Source organism: Pristiophorus japonicus, chromosome 8 (genome assembly GCF_044704955.1).
Source record: "Pristiophorus japonicus isolate sPriJap1 chromosome 8, sPriJap1.hap1, whole genome shotgun sequence".
Lineage (NCBI taxonomy): Eukaryota > Metazoa > Chordata > Chondrichthyes > Pristiophoridae > Pristiophorus > Pristiophorus japonicus.
The window spans coordinates 16,881,069-16,896,638 of NC_091984.1; the positions used below are offsets into that span (position 1 = coordinate 16,881,069).

Here is a 15,570-nt window from a genome sequence, read left to right on the forward strand (position 1 = left end):
GAAGAATTAGTCAAAGCTAACACCATGGGTGCAAAATTTCCCCATGCGCTGATTGGTAACCCCCCCCAAAAATTGATGAAAAGGGAAAAAATAGACTATGAGAGAAAACTAGCAAGAAATAGAAAAACAGATTGTAAGAGCTTCTACAAGTATGCAAAAAGGAAGAGAGTAACAAAAGTAAACATTGGTCCCTTAGAGGCTGGGGCAGGAGAAATTATTATGGGAAATAAGGAAATGGCAGAAACGTTAAACAAATGTCTTCTTTCTGTCTTCAGAGTAGAAGATGCAAAAAGCATACCTAAAATGGTGGGGAACCAAGGGTCTAATGAGGGTGAGGAACTTAATGTAATAAATATAAGTAGAGAAAAAGTACGAGAGGAATTAATGGGACTAAAAGCCGACAAATCCCTTGGACCGGACGCCTAGATCCTAGAGTTCTAAAAGACGTGGCTGCAGAGATAGTGGATACATTGGTTTTGATCTTTCAAAATTCCCCAGATTCTAGAACAGTCCCAGCCGATTGGAAGGTAGCAAATGTAACACTGCTATTCTAGAAAGGAGCGAGAGAGAAAATAGGGAACTACAGGCTAGTTAGTCTGACATCAGTCGTCGGGAAAATGCTGGAATCCATTATTAAGGAAGTGGTATCAGGGCACTTAGATGATTAGGCAGAGTCAACATGATTTTATGAAAGGGAATTCATGTTTGACAAATTTATTAGCATTTTTTGAGGATGCAACTAGCAGGATAGTTAAAGGAGAACCAGTGGATGTAGAATATTTGGATTTCCAAAAGGCATTCGATAAGGTGCCACACAAGATAATGGCGCTTGGGATTAGAGGTACTATATTAGCATGGTTAGAGAATTGGTTAATGGACAGAAAACAGAGAGTAGAGATCAACAGGTCTTTTTCAGGTTGGCAGGCTGTAACTAGTGGGGCTGACGCAATGGATCAGTGCTGGGGCCTCAGCTATTTACAATCTATACTAATGACCTAGATGAAGGGACTGAGTGTAATGTATCCAAGTTTGCTGGTGACACAAAGCTAGGTGGGACAGTAAACTGTGAGGAGAACACAAAGCATCTGCAAAGGGATATAGATAGACTAAGTGAGTAGACAGTAAGGTGTCAGATGGAGTATAATGTAGGGAATGTAATGGAGGTTATTCACTGGTAGGAAGACTAGAAAAACAGAATCCTTTTTAAATGGTGAGAAACTTTTAAATGTTGGTATTCAGAGAGATTTGGGTGTCCTTGTGCAAGAAAGCTAGCATGCAGGTACAGCAAGCAATAAGGAAGGCAAATGGCATGTTGGCCTTTATTGCAAGGGGATTGGAGTATAAGAGTAAAGAAGTCTTGCCACAATTGTACAGGGCCTTGGGGAGACCACACCTGGAGTACTGTGCACAGTTTTGGTCTTCATATCTAAGGAAGGATATACTTGCCTTGGAGGCAGTACAATGGAGGTTCACTAGATTGATTCCTGGGATGAGAGGGCTGTCTAATGATGAGAGATTATGTAGAATGGGCCTATACTCTCTGGAGTTTAGAAAAATGAGAGGTGATCTCATTGAAACATAAAAGTTTTTGAAGGGCATTGACCGGGTAGATGCTGAGAGGTTGTTTCCCTTGGCTGGAGAGTCTAGAATTGGGGGTATAGACTCAGGATAAGGGGGAGGCCATTTAAGACCGAGATGAGGAGGAATGTCTCCACTCAGAGGGTTGTGAATCTCTGGAATTCTCTGCACCAGAGTGCTGTGGATGCTGAATCTCTGAATATATTCAAGGAGGACATAGATAGATTTTTGAAGTCTAGGGGATTCAAGGGATATGGAGATCGGGCAGGACAGTGTAGGGCCGAGAGGCCATACGGCCTACTCCTACTCCCATTTCTTATGTAACCTGCTGGGGTTGGGACTTCCTCCGCCCAGTGCAGAAGTCCCGCCCCAGCTGCTGAATTGGGCTTGCCGCGCCTCAAAAGAGATAGAGTGCAATCTCGTGTGCTCCACTTCCTTTAGGGGCGGGACCAGTGGCACCAATGGGGTGAGTAATGCAGTGCTACATGGATGGTCCGCGCAGCGCTGACGCACTTCAACGCCACTCCCGTTGACTTAAAGGGGAAGGTCACTGCAAGGCCTCTGATGACCTCCACTAGACCACCAGGGCAGAGTGGTGCCGGGCTATAATGGAGTTTGGACTGTACAAATACAAGTGAAAATAAGGTAGGGAAGCTACCCGAAAGTCGACAAAAAAAAGCAAGATGGAGGCATTGGCGACCTCCCCATTAATCTCCGCCCCGTGAGCGCATGTCAGCCAGCGTCGTGACCCGCGAATCTGGAGTTGCCAGCCTCGCAGGTGGGTAGGAGGTCGCCGCGGGGCGCTGAGGGGTCGTTAGTTGCATGGCTGTCCGGGCGCGATGCTGCCATGGCAGCGACTCCGCAAACTCCTGAGCAATTTCCCGGGAGCGGGTCACTCTCCACACAACCCCCACCACCCCTCCTCCGGGTGAAAAGTGTCTTGCGCCCCTTTAGCACCTCTGAAAAAGGGGCAAGTTCAACCCCCGTGAGAATGCCGCTGTCCACCCAGTCAGAAATTAGAAGGAAATTATTTAATACTTGAAGTGATAAGAAGCATGTGTGAATGTAGGAGGATTATTTTAATGGGGAATCTTAGTTGAAAATAATTGCCCAAGTGATTCCGAGTATGAGTTAATAAATAGCACGTATGACTGCTTCATGAGCCATCTGTCAGAGAAACGATTAGGTTTTAAATTAATAGGCAGTAATGGAACAAGCTCCCTTGGTTTGCGATCCTGCCCACCCAGGGGATCCAATAGCCCCAGATGCAGAACTGGGAAAATTGACCTCAATGTCTACCCCCTACAATCACCCTCCCAGACATGGAGCTCACTGATCGAACTTAAATAAGCTGAACCCATGATATTATGAAGGTCAGGTATGCTGGGGAAAATGCTTAATGCGAACCACACATCACGACCAGAAAATTTACCCCAATATTCCTTTAAAACCAGCTTCAACAAGTGTGCTCCCACATTCAGGGTATTAACAAGCCCTTAACAACAGGATGAGTAATACTGTACAGATACCAAACCCAGCCTTCTCTCACACCTCTCAGGGCAAGTGGTCATAAAGCAGAAACGCGGAATCCTGAGATCAGATTGTTTTCTCATTTAGCCAGGGACGGTCTATGAGAAAGCAAAGAACAGAAGAAATATGATATAGATAATAACAGATTACCTGATATTTGTTAGGAACATGTCCTTTGATGATGCTGATAATATCATCACTAGATATCCCTGATTCTGTGTCTTCTGCAAGTCCCATTGTATCACAAAGAATAAGAGGAGGAGATGTGCCAACCTCATCTCCTCTGAAGGAGTATGTTGAATACTGCAATGAAGCAAAGATACCAGGTTATTTTGGGGGCACTGTCAAAATTAAATCATTTCCAATGGTAAAAACATACAGGGAAAACTGCAAACATGGAACATAGGAATTGCTTAGATAAAATAGACCACAGTCTAGCTACCATCCAGGTAGTTGCATGATACAACGATAACGGAGTTGTTGACTAATCATGGCAATCAATCTCTATTAATTACACTACAACAGATCGAAACATACAAACATATGAAAATTATAGGAAGAGAAAGACCAGCTGGTCCATCAAGCCTGCCCCACACTCATTATATTTTCTACATTAGAACAGCGACTACACTTCAAAAGTACTTAATTGGCTGTAAATGCTTTGGGAACTCCAGTGGTCATGAAAGACGCAATATAAATGGAAGTCTATCCTTTTTTTCCCGAGATGGCTGCTGCATCATGATCAGACAACTTCTACCACCCCACGTCCACTGCCCCCACCTCACCCCAACCCACCCCCCCAGAAGCCATGTAATCTCCTCAGAGAGGGGAATAAACAGGAAAAAAAAACTACGCCCATTAAGGGAAATAATACTCCCTTGTAAGTTCCTCTCCAAACCCCCTCAGGCGATCGGAACCAGTCCAGGTGATCACATGGACGACGCGTGCGTTACCTGTTAATGCACTTGCCTTCTATATGATGCAATCTGTGCCCCAGTCAGCAACCTGTCCAGCTCCCTCTTGCAGCTGTGCAGAGAGTCAGCACCCACCACACCACCCGGTAACACATTCCAGAGGCTCATTACTCTCTGGCAAAAGCAGAACTGCTTAACATCCAATCTATTCCTACTCTTTTGTCGTGTAAACGCAGGATGTGAGGAAAACCCCAGTGGTGAAGACCTTTGGGAACCATGGGTAAAGTCACCTGTTCCTCCCAAGTTACTCATATACTATATCCCAAAATATTATTTTCTTAAAGAAATCTATCTCATTTTGATTTGAACTACTTCCACCATCTCCCTGGGGAGCCTGTTCCATAGACGGACCACTGGGTCACTGAAATATTGTTTCCACAGACTCGTTCTCAATGTATCACCTTCAAGCATTTTATCTTTCAAAAGGGAGTTGGATAAGTATCTGAAGGAAAAAAATTGCAGGGCTACGGGGAAGGGCAGGGGAGTTGGACTAGCTGAGAGTCGACACGGCCTTGATGAGCTGAATGGCCTTCTTCTGTGCTGTAACCATTCTATGATTCTTTGAGCTCAGGCCGTGTCCTGTGGTTCTGCTGTTCTCGACAAGATGAAATGGTTCATCATGTTCTAAACCTAAAAACAGCAATCATATCAGCTCTCAACCTTCTCTTTTCCAGTGAGAACATGCGCTACTTACATAATCACTCATCATAATCCAATTCCTCCATCCCCTCAATCATTCAAGAGAGAAGTTAGGAAACCCATCTTCTGGCAAAGAACTATGGAACATTCTCTCACAAAAAGAAGTAGATGCTAGCTCAATTAATCATTTTGAATCTGAGATCGAAAGATTTTAGCTAAACAAGGGTATAAATTATATGGAGCCAAAGCTCTCATTGAAAAGTGGAACAGGCTCGAGGGGCTGAATGGGCTACTCCTGTTCCAATGTTCCGACATGGTTGCTCCCTTCTGCATCCTCTCAATAGCTGCAATATCCTTTTGTATTGTGATGACCAGAACTGCAAAAAATATTCTAAGTGTGGTCGCAGCAATGCTCATTCTATAAAACAACCTGAACTCCCTCTGTGGCTCAAGTGAGTTCATCTTACGAGCAGCTGAGCCATACAGTCCAGGAACGGTCAGATTTGATCATCAGTCTGTGCAATAGTGGAACTATAATGGGGCCACAATGTCCATCTGCTGGGGAGGGCAAAACTCCAGGATTCCCACTCTTGACCACCATCCAGCAACCCCTCCTGGAAATGGATGTTGTGTGCGGGCATTGTTGGACCCAGCCTCCCAACACACACTGTCAATGCTGACACATAATGAACAATGTATCAGAGAATGCATGTGCCCATAGAACCATATCTCCACAAGGAACTATAGCATCATGAGAGATGGGAAGGGAAAATATTCACAAGACAAAGCCCTTCTGACTGCACTTGTAGGCTTACCTTTTTTGGGGCATTTGTTGCTCCAGCCAAAGATCGACTGGTGACATGGCCACGGAAAACCGAATTTGTAGAGTTGATGAAGCTAGACTTTCCTCCTCCAACTGGTCCAATGAGTAAAACCCGTGCCTTAGACACAGAGCTTACATATGGCTTATAGCTCTTGATGAAGTCAATCAGTTTGTTTCTTGAACTGTTAACAAAAACATTTATATTTATGAAGATCAGAATTTTTATAGTCCAATTAACAGATCTTCCTTAGTGCTGCTCACAGTGAGTTGGATGATACACTGGTTGATAATAATAGGAGCATGATGCTCGAGGGTCAATTTTAACTACGGGCAGAGATCAGATGGCAGTGGGTGGACTGAGCCCACAGCTCGCCTGTTCTTGCTGCGTGAGGTCCGAGCCATTTTGATGCCTGGTCCTCACTTACATTTCATCATTGAGCCTCAGGAGCCAAGTGGACACTCCACTATAGCTCACTGGTTCTGGGAGGGTAGGAAATCAGCCAGCTCCCATACTGAGTGGGAAGACAGATGGGCCGGAGGGAGATGATCCTGGGGGGGTGGAGTGGGGGCAGAGGGGCCCCTCGGATAGGCCAGCAGAGCCCAGAGTTCTTCTCCTACTCCTCCCAGCCTTACCATGAAAAGATGAGTCATTAAATGAGTCATTTATAAAACACTGGTTCGGCCTCAACTGGAGTAATATGTCCAATTTTGGGCACTACACTTTAGGAAGGATGTGAAGGCCTTGGAGCAGGTGCAAAAAATATTTTTGAGAATGATTCCAGGGATGTGGGACTTCAGTTACGTGGATAGACTGGAGAAGCTGGGGTTGTTCTCCTTAAAGCAGAGAACGTTGAGAGGAGATTTGACAGAGGTGTTCAAAATCATGAGGGGTCTGGACAGAGTAGATCAAGAGAAATTGTTCCCATTGACGGAAAGCTCGAGAACCAGAGGACACAGATTCAAGGCATTGTCAAAAGAATCAAAGGCGACATGAGGAAAAACATTTTTATGCAGCGAGTAGTGAGGATCTGGAATGGACTGCCTGAAAGGGTGGTGGAGGCAGACTCAATTGTGACTTTCAAAATGGAATTGGAAGCCCATTAAGAAACTTACTTTCTTGTCCAAGTTAGATTTCTCCAGGGAGCTTTTAATTCTGGAAAACATGTGTAAATATAAATCAAATTTAGTATCAGTTGCATAACTGCACTCATTCCATAGCCATTCCTGACAAATGAAAGAGTCCTTACCTTCCACACGATAAACTTCGCATTCTACAAGATCAACATTGCTGTCACATAGGTCACTTGTATTGAAGATGAAGGACTGACCAGGTTTGCTTTCAATTTTTTTGGATTCAAGCTGAAACACAAGATCTCCGAAACTGGGACCCTGATTCGAATTAATAAAAGTAGCCGCATCGGGGTTCACAGCAATATGTAATGGCTGAATTGAGGACCAATTATGTAGCCGAAAGAGAAAAGCTTTCTTATCCATTTTTCTTTCATATTTGCCAAAATCTTGACTTGTGTAACCACCAAAAATGAAACCTTGGTTGTTGTACCCGACAGTTACCGTTGGTCCTTGTCCATCACATTTGGCACAGAAAGAATGAGCAGAGAAACCGTGGACACTCGCTTTGTAAAGTAAATGCAAGTCTGCTTTTCCGAAAAGTTGGGACAGTTTTTTCTGATCTTCCGTTGTGAGCCGAGACGTTACCTCAGACATGCCGAAACCTAGAAAACATTTGAGTAAAATAGATTTTACTCAATACAATGGATTGATTTTAGCTTGCCCAGAAAACAAGAGTACCCAATGGAAGGTAAACCCGACGGGATCTGTAAGGAGCTTGCGATCCTTCCTACCAGATCTTCCTTTCAATGCTACGCCCAGCCCATGCTTAATGTCCAACTGGGTAAGATGAAGTGATTCTTAGTGGTGTCAGCGTTGACTCAGTGCGATTAAGGAGAGAAGTTACAAACATACAAACATAAAAAATAGGTGCAGGAGTAGGCCATTCAGCCCTTCGAGCCTGCACCATCATTCAATGTGATCATGGCCGATCATGCAACTTCAGTATCCCATTCCTGCTTTCTCTCCATACCCCTTGATCCCCTTAGCCGTAAGGGCCATATCTAACTCCCTTTTGAATACATCTAATGAACTGGTCTCAACAACTTTCTGTGGTAGAGAATTCCACAGGTTCACAATTCTCTGAGTGAAGAAGTTTCTCTTCATCTCGGTCCAAAATAGCTTTTCCCTTATCCTTCGACTGTGACTCCTGGTTCTGGATGTCCCCAAAATCGGAAACATTCTTCCTACATCTAACCTGTCTAATCCCGTCAGAATTTTATATGTTTCTATGAGATCCCCTCTCCTTCTTCGAAATTCCAGTGATTATAAGCCTAGTCGATCCAGTTTTTCTTCATGTGTCAGTCCTGCCATCCCAGGAATCAGTCTGGTGAACCTTCGCTGCACTCCCTCAATAGCAAGAATGTTCTTCCTCAGATTAGGAGAACAAAACTAACACAATATTCAAGGTGTGGCCTCACCAAGGCCCTGTACAACTGCAATATACTCAAATCCCCTAGCTATGAAGGCCAACATGCCATTTGCCTTCTTCACCGCCTGCTGTACCTGCATGCCAACTTTCAATGACTGATGTACCATGACACCCAGGTCTCATTGCACCTCCTCTTTTCTAATCTGTTGCCATTCAGATAATATTCTGCTTTCTTGGTTTTACCACCAAAGTGGATAACCTCACAGATATCCACATTATACTGCATCTGCCATGCATTTGCCCACTCACCTAACCTGTCCAAGTCACCCTGCAGCCTCTTAGCATCCTCCTCACAGCTCACACAGCCATCCAGCTTAGTGTCATCTGCAAACCTGGAGATATTATATTCAATTCCTTCATCTAAATCATTAATGTATATTGTAGATAGCTGGGGTCCCAGCACTGAACCTTGCCTTACCCCACTAGTCACTGTCTGCCTTTCTGAAAAGGACCAGTTTATTCCCACTCTTTGCTTCTTGTCTGCCAACCAGTTCTCTATCCACATCAAGACATTACCCCCTATACCATGTGCTTTAATTTTGTACACTAATCTCTTGTGTGGGACCTTGTCAAAAGCCTTTTGAAAGTCCAAAATACACCACATCCACTGGTTCTCCCTTGTCCACTCTATTAGTTACATCCTCAAAAAATTCTAGAAGATTTGTCAAGCATGATTTCCCGTTCATAAATCCATGCTGACTTGGACTGATCCTGTCAAATCTTTCCAAATGCGCTGCTATTACATCTTTAATAATTGATTTCAACATTTTCCCCACTTCCGATGTAAAGCTAACCAGTCGAGAATTCCTTGTTTTCTCTCTCCATCCTTTTTTAAAAAGTGGTGTTACATTAGCTACCCTCCTATCTATAGGAACTGATCCAGAGTCTATAGAATGTTGGAAAATTACCACCAATGCATCCACTATTTTGAGGGCCACTTCTTTTGGCCTTCTCTGCTGAATTCTATATTTCTTCCAGTCCTCAAGTTTGCTGCTTTTTCATGGCCAATTTATATGCCTCTTCCAGCAAAGAATGACTAAAAAAGCAATAAAGAAAGGAAAGATACATTTCGAAGGTAAACTTGCACAAAACATAAAAACAGATAGTAAAAGCTTTTGCAGATATATAAAACGGAAAAGAATGACTAAAGTAAATGTTGGTCCCTTAGAAGATGAGAAGGGGGATTTAATAATGGGAAATGTGGAAATGGCTGAGACCTTAAACAATTATTTTGCTTCGGTCTTCACAGTGGAAGACACAAAAACCATGCCAAAAATTGCTGGTCACGGGAATGTGGGAAGGGAGGACCTTGAGACAATCACTATCACTAGGGAGGTAGTGCTGGACAGGCTAATGGGACTCAAGGTAGACAAGTCCCCTGGTCCTGATGAAATGCATCCCAGGGTATTAAAAGAGATGGCAGAAGTTATAGCAGATGCATTCGTTATAATCTACCACAATTTTCTGGACTCTGGGGAGGTACCAGCGGATTGGAAAGCAGCTAATGTAACGCCTCTGTTTAAAAAAGGGGGGCAGACAAAAGGCAGGTAACTATAGGCCGGTTAGTTTAACATCTGTAGTGGGGAAAATGCTTAAAACTATCATTAAGGTAGAAATAGCGGGACATCTAGATAGGAATAGTGCAATCAAGCAGACGCAGCATGGATTCATGAAGGGGAAATCATGTTTAACTAATTTACTGGAATTCTTTGAGGATATAACCAGCATGGTGGATAGAGGTGTACCGATGGATGTGGTGTATTTAGATTTCCAAAAGGCATTCGATAAGGTGCCACACAAAAGGTTACTGCAGAAGATAGAGGTACGCGGAGTCAGAGGAAATGTATTAGCATGGATAGAGAATTGGCTGGCGAACAGAAAGCAGAGAGTCGGGATAAATGGGTCCTTTTCGGGTTGGAAATCGGTGATTAGTGGTGTGCCACAGGGATCGGTGCTGGGACCACAACTGTTTACAATATACATAGATGACCAGGAAGAGGGGACAGAGTGTAGTGTAACAAAATTTGCAGATGACACAAAGATTAGTGGGAAAGCGGGTTGTGTAGAGGACACAGAGAGGCTGCAAAGAGAATTGGATAGGTTAAGCGAATGGGCGAAGGTTTGGCAGATGGAATACAATGTCGGAAAGTGTGAGGTCATCCACCTTGGGAAAAAAAACAGTAAAAGGGAATATTATTTGAATTGGGAGAAATTACAACATGATGAGATGCAAAGGGACCTGGGGGTCCTTGTGCATGAATCCCAAAAAGTTAGTTTGCAGGTGCAGCAGGTAATCAGGAAGGCGAATGGAATGTTGGCCTTCATTGCAAGAGGGATGGAGTGCAAAAGCAGGGAGGTCCTGCTGAAACTGTATAGGGTATTGGTAAGGCCGCACCTGGAGTACTGCGTGCAGTTTTGGTCACCTTACTTAAGGAAGGATATACTGGCTTTGGAGGGGGTACAGAGACGATTCACTCGGCTGATTCCGGAGATGAGGGGGTTACCTTCTGATGATAGATTGAGTAGACTGGGTTTTTACTCGTTGGAGTTCAGAAGGATGAGGGGTGATCTTATAGAAACATTTAAAATCATAAAAGGGATAGACAAGATAGAGGCAGAGAGGCTGCTTCCACTGGTAGGGGAGACTAGCACTAGGGGGCACAGCCTCAAAATACGGGGGAGCCGATTTAAAACCGAGTTGAGAAGGAATTTCTTCTCCCAGAGGGTTGTGAATCTGTGGAATTCTCTGCCCAAGGAAGCAGTTGAGGCTAGCTCATTGAATGTATTCAAGTCACAGATAGATAGATTTTTAACCAACAAGGGAATTAAGGGTTACAGGGAGTGGTCGGGTAAGTGGAGCTGAGTCCACGACCAGATCAGCCATGATCTTATTGAATGGCGGAGCAGGCTCGAGGGGCTAGATGGCCTACTCCTGTTCCTAATTCTTATGTTCTTCTGTTCCTTGGATTTAACACTGTCCCTAATTTCCCTTGTTAGCCACGGTTCAGCCTCCTTCCCCGTTTTATTTTTACTCCAGACAGGGATGTACAATTGTTGAAGTTCATCCATGTGATCTATAAATGTCTGCCATTGCCTATCCACCATCAACCCTTTAAGTATCATAAGAACATAAGAATTAGAAACAGGAGTAGGCCATCTAACCCCTCGAGCCTGCTCCGCCATTCAATAAGATCATGGCTGATCTGGCCATGGATTCAGCTCCACTTACCCGCCCTCTCCCCGTAACCCTTAATTCCCTTATTGGTTAAAAATCTATCTATCTGTTATTCACCAGTCTATCCTAGCCAAATCACGTCTCATACTGTCAAATTACCTTTCTTTACGTTCAGGACTCTCGTCTCTGAATTAACGGTGTCACTCTCCATCTTAATGAAGAATTCTACCAAATTATGGTCACTCTTCCCCAAGGGGCCTTGCACAACAAGATTGCTAATTAATCGTCTCTCATTAAACAACACCCAGTCTAGGGTGGTCAGCTCTCTAGTTTGTTCCTCGACATATTGGTCTAGAAAACCATCCCTTATACACACCAGGAAATCCTCCTCCACTGTATTGCTACCAATTTGGTTAGCCCAATCATGTAGATTAAAGTCACCCATGATAACCGCTGTACCTTTATTGCATGAATCCCTAATTTCCTGTCTGATGCCATCCCCAACCTCACTACTACTGTTTCGTGGTCTGTACACAACTCCCACTAGCGTTTTCTGCCCTTTGGTGTTCCGCAGCTCTACCCATACAGATTCCACATCATCCAAGCTAATGTCCTTCCTTACCATTGCGTTAATCTTCTCTTTAACCAGCAACACTACCCCACCTCCTTTTCCTTTCTGTCTAGCCTTCCTGAATATTGAATACCCCTGGATGTTGAGTTCCCAGTCTTGGTCTCCCTGGAGCCATGTCTCCGTAATCCCAATTACATCATAACTGTTGACAGTAGTCTGCGTCAGTTAATTCTTCCACCTTATTACGAATGCTCCTCGCATTGAAACACAGAGCCTTCAGGCTTGTTTTTTTCACACTCTTTGTCCTTTTAGAATTATGTTGTAATGTGGCCCTTTTTGATTTTTGCCTTTGATTTCTCTGCTCTCCACTTTTACTTATCTCCTTTCTACCTTTTGCTTCTGCCCCCATTTTACTTCCCACTGCCTCCCTGCATAGATTCCCATCCCCTGCCATATTAGTTTAAGCCCTCCCCAACAGCACTAGTCCTGCCCAGGTGCAGACCGTCCGGTTTGTACTGGTCCCAGCTCCCCCAGAACCGGTTCCAATGTCCCAGGAATTTGAATTCCTCCCCCTTGCACCATTCCTCAAGATATGTCTCACACTTCTTCACACTTGGCCATGATCTCACTGAACGACACAACAGGCTCCAGGGGTTGAATAGCCTGCTCATGTTCTTATGTAGCAGTCTATGTTGGAGGTGCCGTACTTGGGATGAGACGTTAAAACCGAGGTTCCGCATTCCCTCTCAAGTGGCACTATTTGAAGAATAGCAGGGGAGTTCACACCAGTGTCCTGGCCAATATCTGTCCCTCAGCCATCACTAAAACAGATTATGTTTTCATTATCTGATTGCTGCGGTAGAGAGCAGTGTTCCTGCTAAGCTTCATAGCTGAAGGCTGTTTGGAGCCCTTTCTCAGGCTGCCTGCTGTCTTCCCAATGAGCGGAAATTTGAACAGGCCACGCAGCCCCTTTGGGGCTACACATCCCAAAAAATTAAATGGAACATTGGTAGAGAGGCAGAAAGGTTTAGGGAGGGAATTCCAGAGCTTGGGGCCTAAGCAGCCGAAGGCACTGCCACCAATGGTGCAGCAAAGAAAATGGGGTATGCACAAGAGGCCAAAACTGGAGGAGCGCAGACGTCTCAGAGGATTGTAGAGCAGGAGAAAGTTACAGCGAATAGAAGGGGAAAGGCCATGGAGGGATTTGAACACAAGAATGAGAATTTTAAAATCGAGGCGCTGCCGGACCAGAAGCCAATGTAGATCTGTGACTACACCTTAAAAAGAAGTACTTTGTGAAACACTTTGCAACGTTGTGCCATTGTGAAAGGCACTATATAAATGCACGTCCTTTATTTTCTTTCTTTAATTAGATATCTCAGTGCTTTTTAAACAGGAATGACCTTTATTTATGCAAATTAATTGCTGTTTAAGTACAGATCATTTGAGAATAATTACCCCAAATGCGGTCACTCATCGGTTATCTCCATCCTCGATTGCCACCCCTTCCCTCATAAACAATCCTCAGTGCAACATGGAGGTTGCCAGTGTCTTGAAGTCACTGCCAAACCTTTTTTTAATATTTGTATACTCCTCCCACCCCACATCTCGGTCTCACATTCATAATCAATATTTCCTGATTTCCTCGCCCATTTTTAGTCTGTTCATCCTCAGTCCAGCACGTTGGTCCTCAGACACACACCAGCCTGACTTGGACATAGACCGCCATTCCTTCATCATCACTGGGTCAACATCCTTGAATTCCCTACCTGACAGCACTGTGGGAGCTTATTCAGCACAAGGACTTTAAAAAAATTCATTTTATGATGTGGGCAAGGTCAGCATTTATTGGCCTTCCCTAGCTGGTGGTGGTGGTGAACCGCCTTCTTCAACCATTGCAGTCTGTATGGTGAAGGTACTCCCACAGAGCTGTTAGGGAGGGATTGCACTGGTTCAAGAAGGCCCACCACCAGCGCAATCGTAGGGCAACTAGCATGGGGCAATGAATGCGACCTTGCCAGCATCGCTCACAGCCCCAGAACAAACAAGTAATTTAATTTAAATCACCCCCACGCTCCGTCAACCCCGAAGGTTTGGGTATCAGCAGTGACTGGCACATTGGTGGCAAAAACTGTGCAAAATCGTGTCAATGTCAAAATAACTTAAGCTTCAATCTAATACAATAAAGAAGTTTCAGATAAAAGTTTCCATGGACTCCTCAATGTCTGGCGCACAATTGGACCGGGCACAAAATGGGCAAAAATCAAGCAAAACCGATTTCTGCTCAAATGAACACCTCAACGCCACATTTGTAGTGTGCAACAGAGAGAAAAATCAACCTTATTACATATCTACCCTTTCAATTAATTTCTTTACACAGCACAATCAGATCACCTGGTAACCTCCTTATCTGCAGGGAACACAGGAACAGGAGGAGGCCATTCAACCCCAACAGTCTCTTACACCCTTCGATTAGATCAAGGCTGATCAGTACCTCAACTCCGTTTACCTGCCTTTGCTCTACATCCCTGGATATCCACACGAACCAAAACTCTATCATAACCTGACTTTATCCAGTCTCTTCTCACAGCAATGATCTCAGAATACTCACTCACCCCTTAAACTGCCTTCCGAGATACGTTTACAAGATTCACTCTGCGAGTTGCTGCAATGACTAAACACACTGGGTCACAAGCTGCTCTCCACAACAGGAATACACCTAACGTGGTCTCCCCCGAGCACCCTGCGATCGAAGATCCACGACCCAAGAAAGATCTCCAACACTGACCAAAACCGCCAGACTTTGCAGGGTGTGGAGAAAGCCGGAGCAGGAATCGTCAGCAGGTTGTGTTTTCAAAACCCTCGGTTCCGGTTTCAGTGGAAATGAAAGTGAAACTGATCCTTTTAATCTCAGTCTGCCGGGACTTGGATTTCAAAAAAAGTTAATCGGTTAAAAGTCCGTGGTTAAAAAGTATTCGGTATAAAATGGTGTTTCTGAGGTTGAGTATTCATTAGTTATATTTAAGTCAAAGCTCCGTGGATGGTAAATCTAACTCAGCCCAGAGAGCTACCGATCCAGTCTTTTATTCAGTATTTGTTAAACAAGTCTGCAAAGAAACATTTTAAAACACGCCATTTATTTAATGCCCCTCTGATTATTCTCCAGGATTCGCTCACAGCAGTACCCTGGAGATTAATCTTTAATTCCTGAAGACCCTGGACAGTTCCGGAGTGTTGGTGACCTTGCTCACAGTGATTTATTATTGGGGCAAGACATCATCATCACCATAGGCGCAGTTCCTCGGAATCGAGTGAGACTTGCTTCCACTCCCAAAGTGAGTTCTTTGGTGGCTGAACAGTCCAATACAAGAGCCACAGACCCTGTTACAGGTGGGACAGACATTCGTCGAGGGAAAGGGTCGGTGGGGCTGGTTTACCGTATGCTCCTGCCGCTGCTTGTGCTTGGCCTCTTCACGCTCTTTGCGTTGAGACTCGAAGAGCTCAATGCCCTCCCAGATGCACTTTCTCCATCTCAGGCGGTCTTCAGCCAGGGTTTCCCAGGTGTCAGTGGTGATGTCACACTTTATCAGGGAGGCTCTGAGGGTGTCCTTGTAACGCTTCCACTGCCCACCTTTGGCTCAATTACCATGAAGGAACCCCGCATAAAGCATTTGCTTAGCGAGTCTCGTATCTGGCATGCGTCCTATGTGGCCTGCCCAG

At 44.5% G+C, this 15,570-nt stretch overlaps 1 protein-coding gene across 1 annotated transcript in view; it reads right to left on the reverse strand.

Moving 5' to 3' along the window:
- Nucleotides 1–14,644, reverse strand: part of LOC139268014 (interferon-induced protein 44-like) — a 37,880-nt gene extending 23,236 nt beyond the window's left edge. Inside the window, exons 1-5 of the mRNA XM_070885982.1 lie at nucleotides 14,466–14,644; nucleotides 6,792–7,277; nucleotides 6,658–6,697; nucleotides 5,537–5,726; nucleotides 3,259–3,411 (exon numbers count right to left, since the gene is read on the reverse strand). Coding sequence (XP_070742083.1) covers nucleotides 3,259–3,411; nucleotides 5,537–5,726; nucleotides 6,658–6,697; nucleotides 6,792–7,269 — 861 coding nt within the window. The 5' untranslated portion in view covers nucleotides 7,270–7,277; nucleotides 14,466–14,644. The remainder of the gene's footprint in view (nucleotides 1–3,258; nucleotides 3,412–5,536; nucleotides 5,727–6,657; nucleotides 6,698–6,791; nucleotides 7,278–14,465) is intronic.
- Nucleotides 14,645–15,570: the final 926 nt, after the last annotated feature.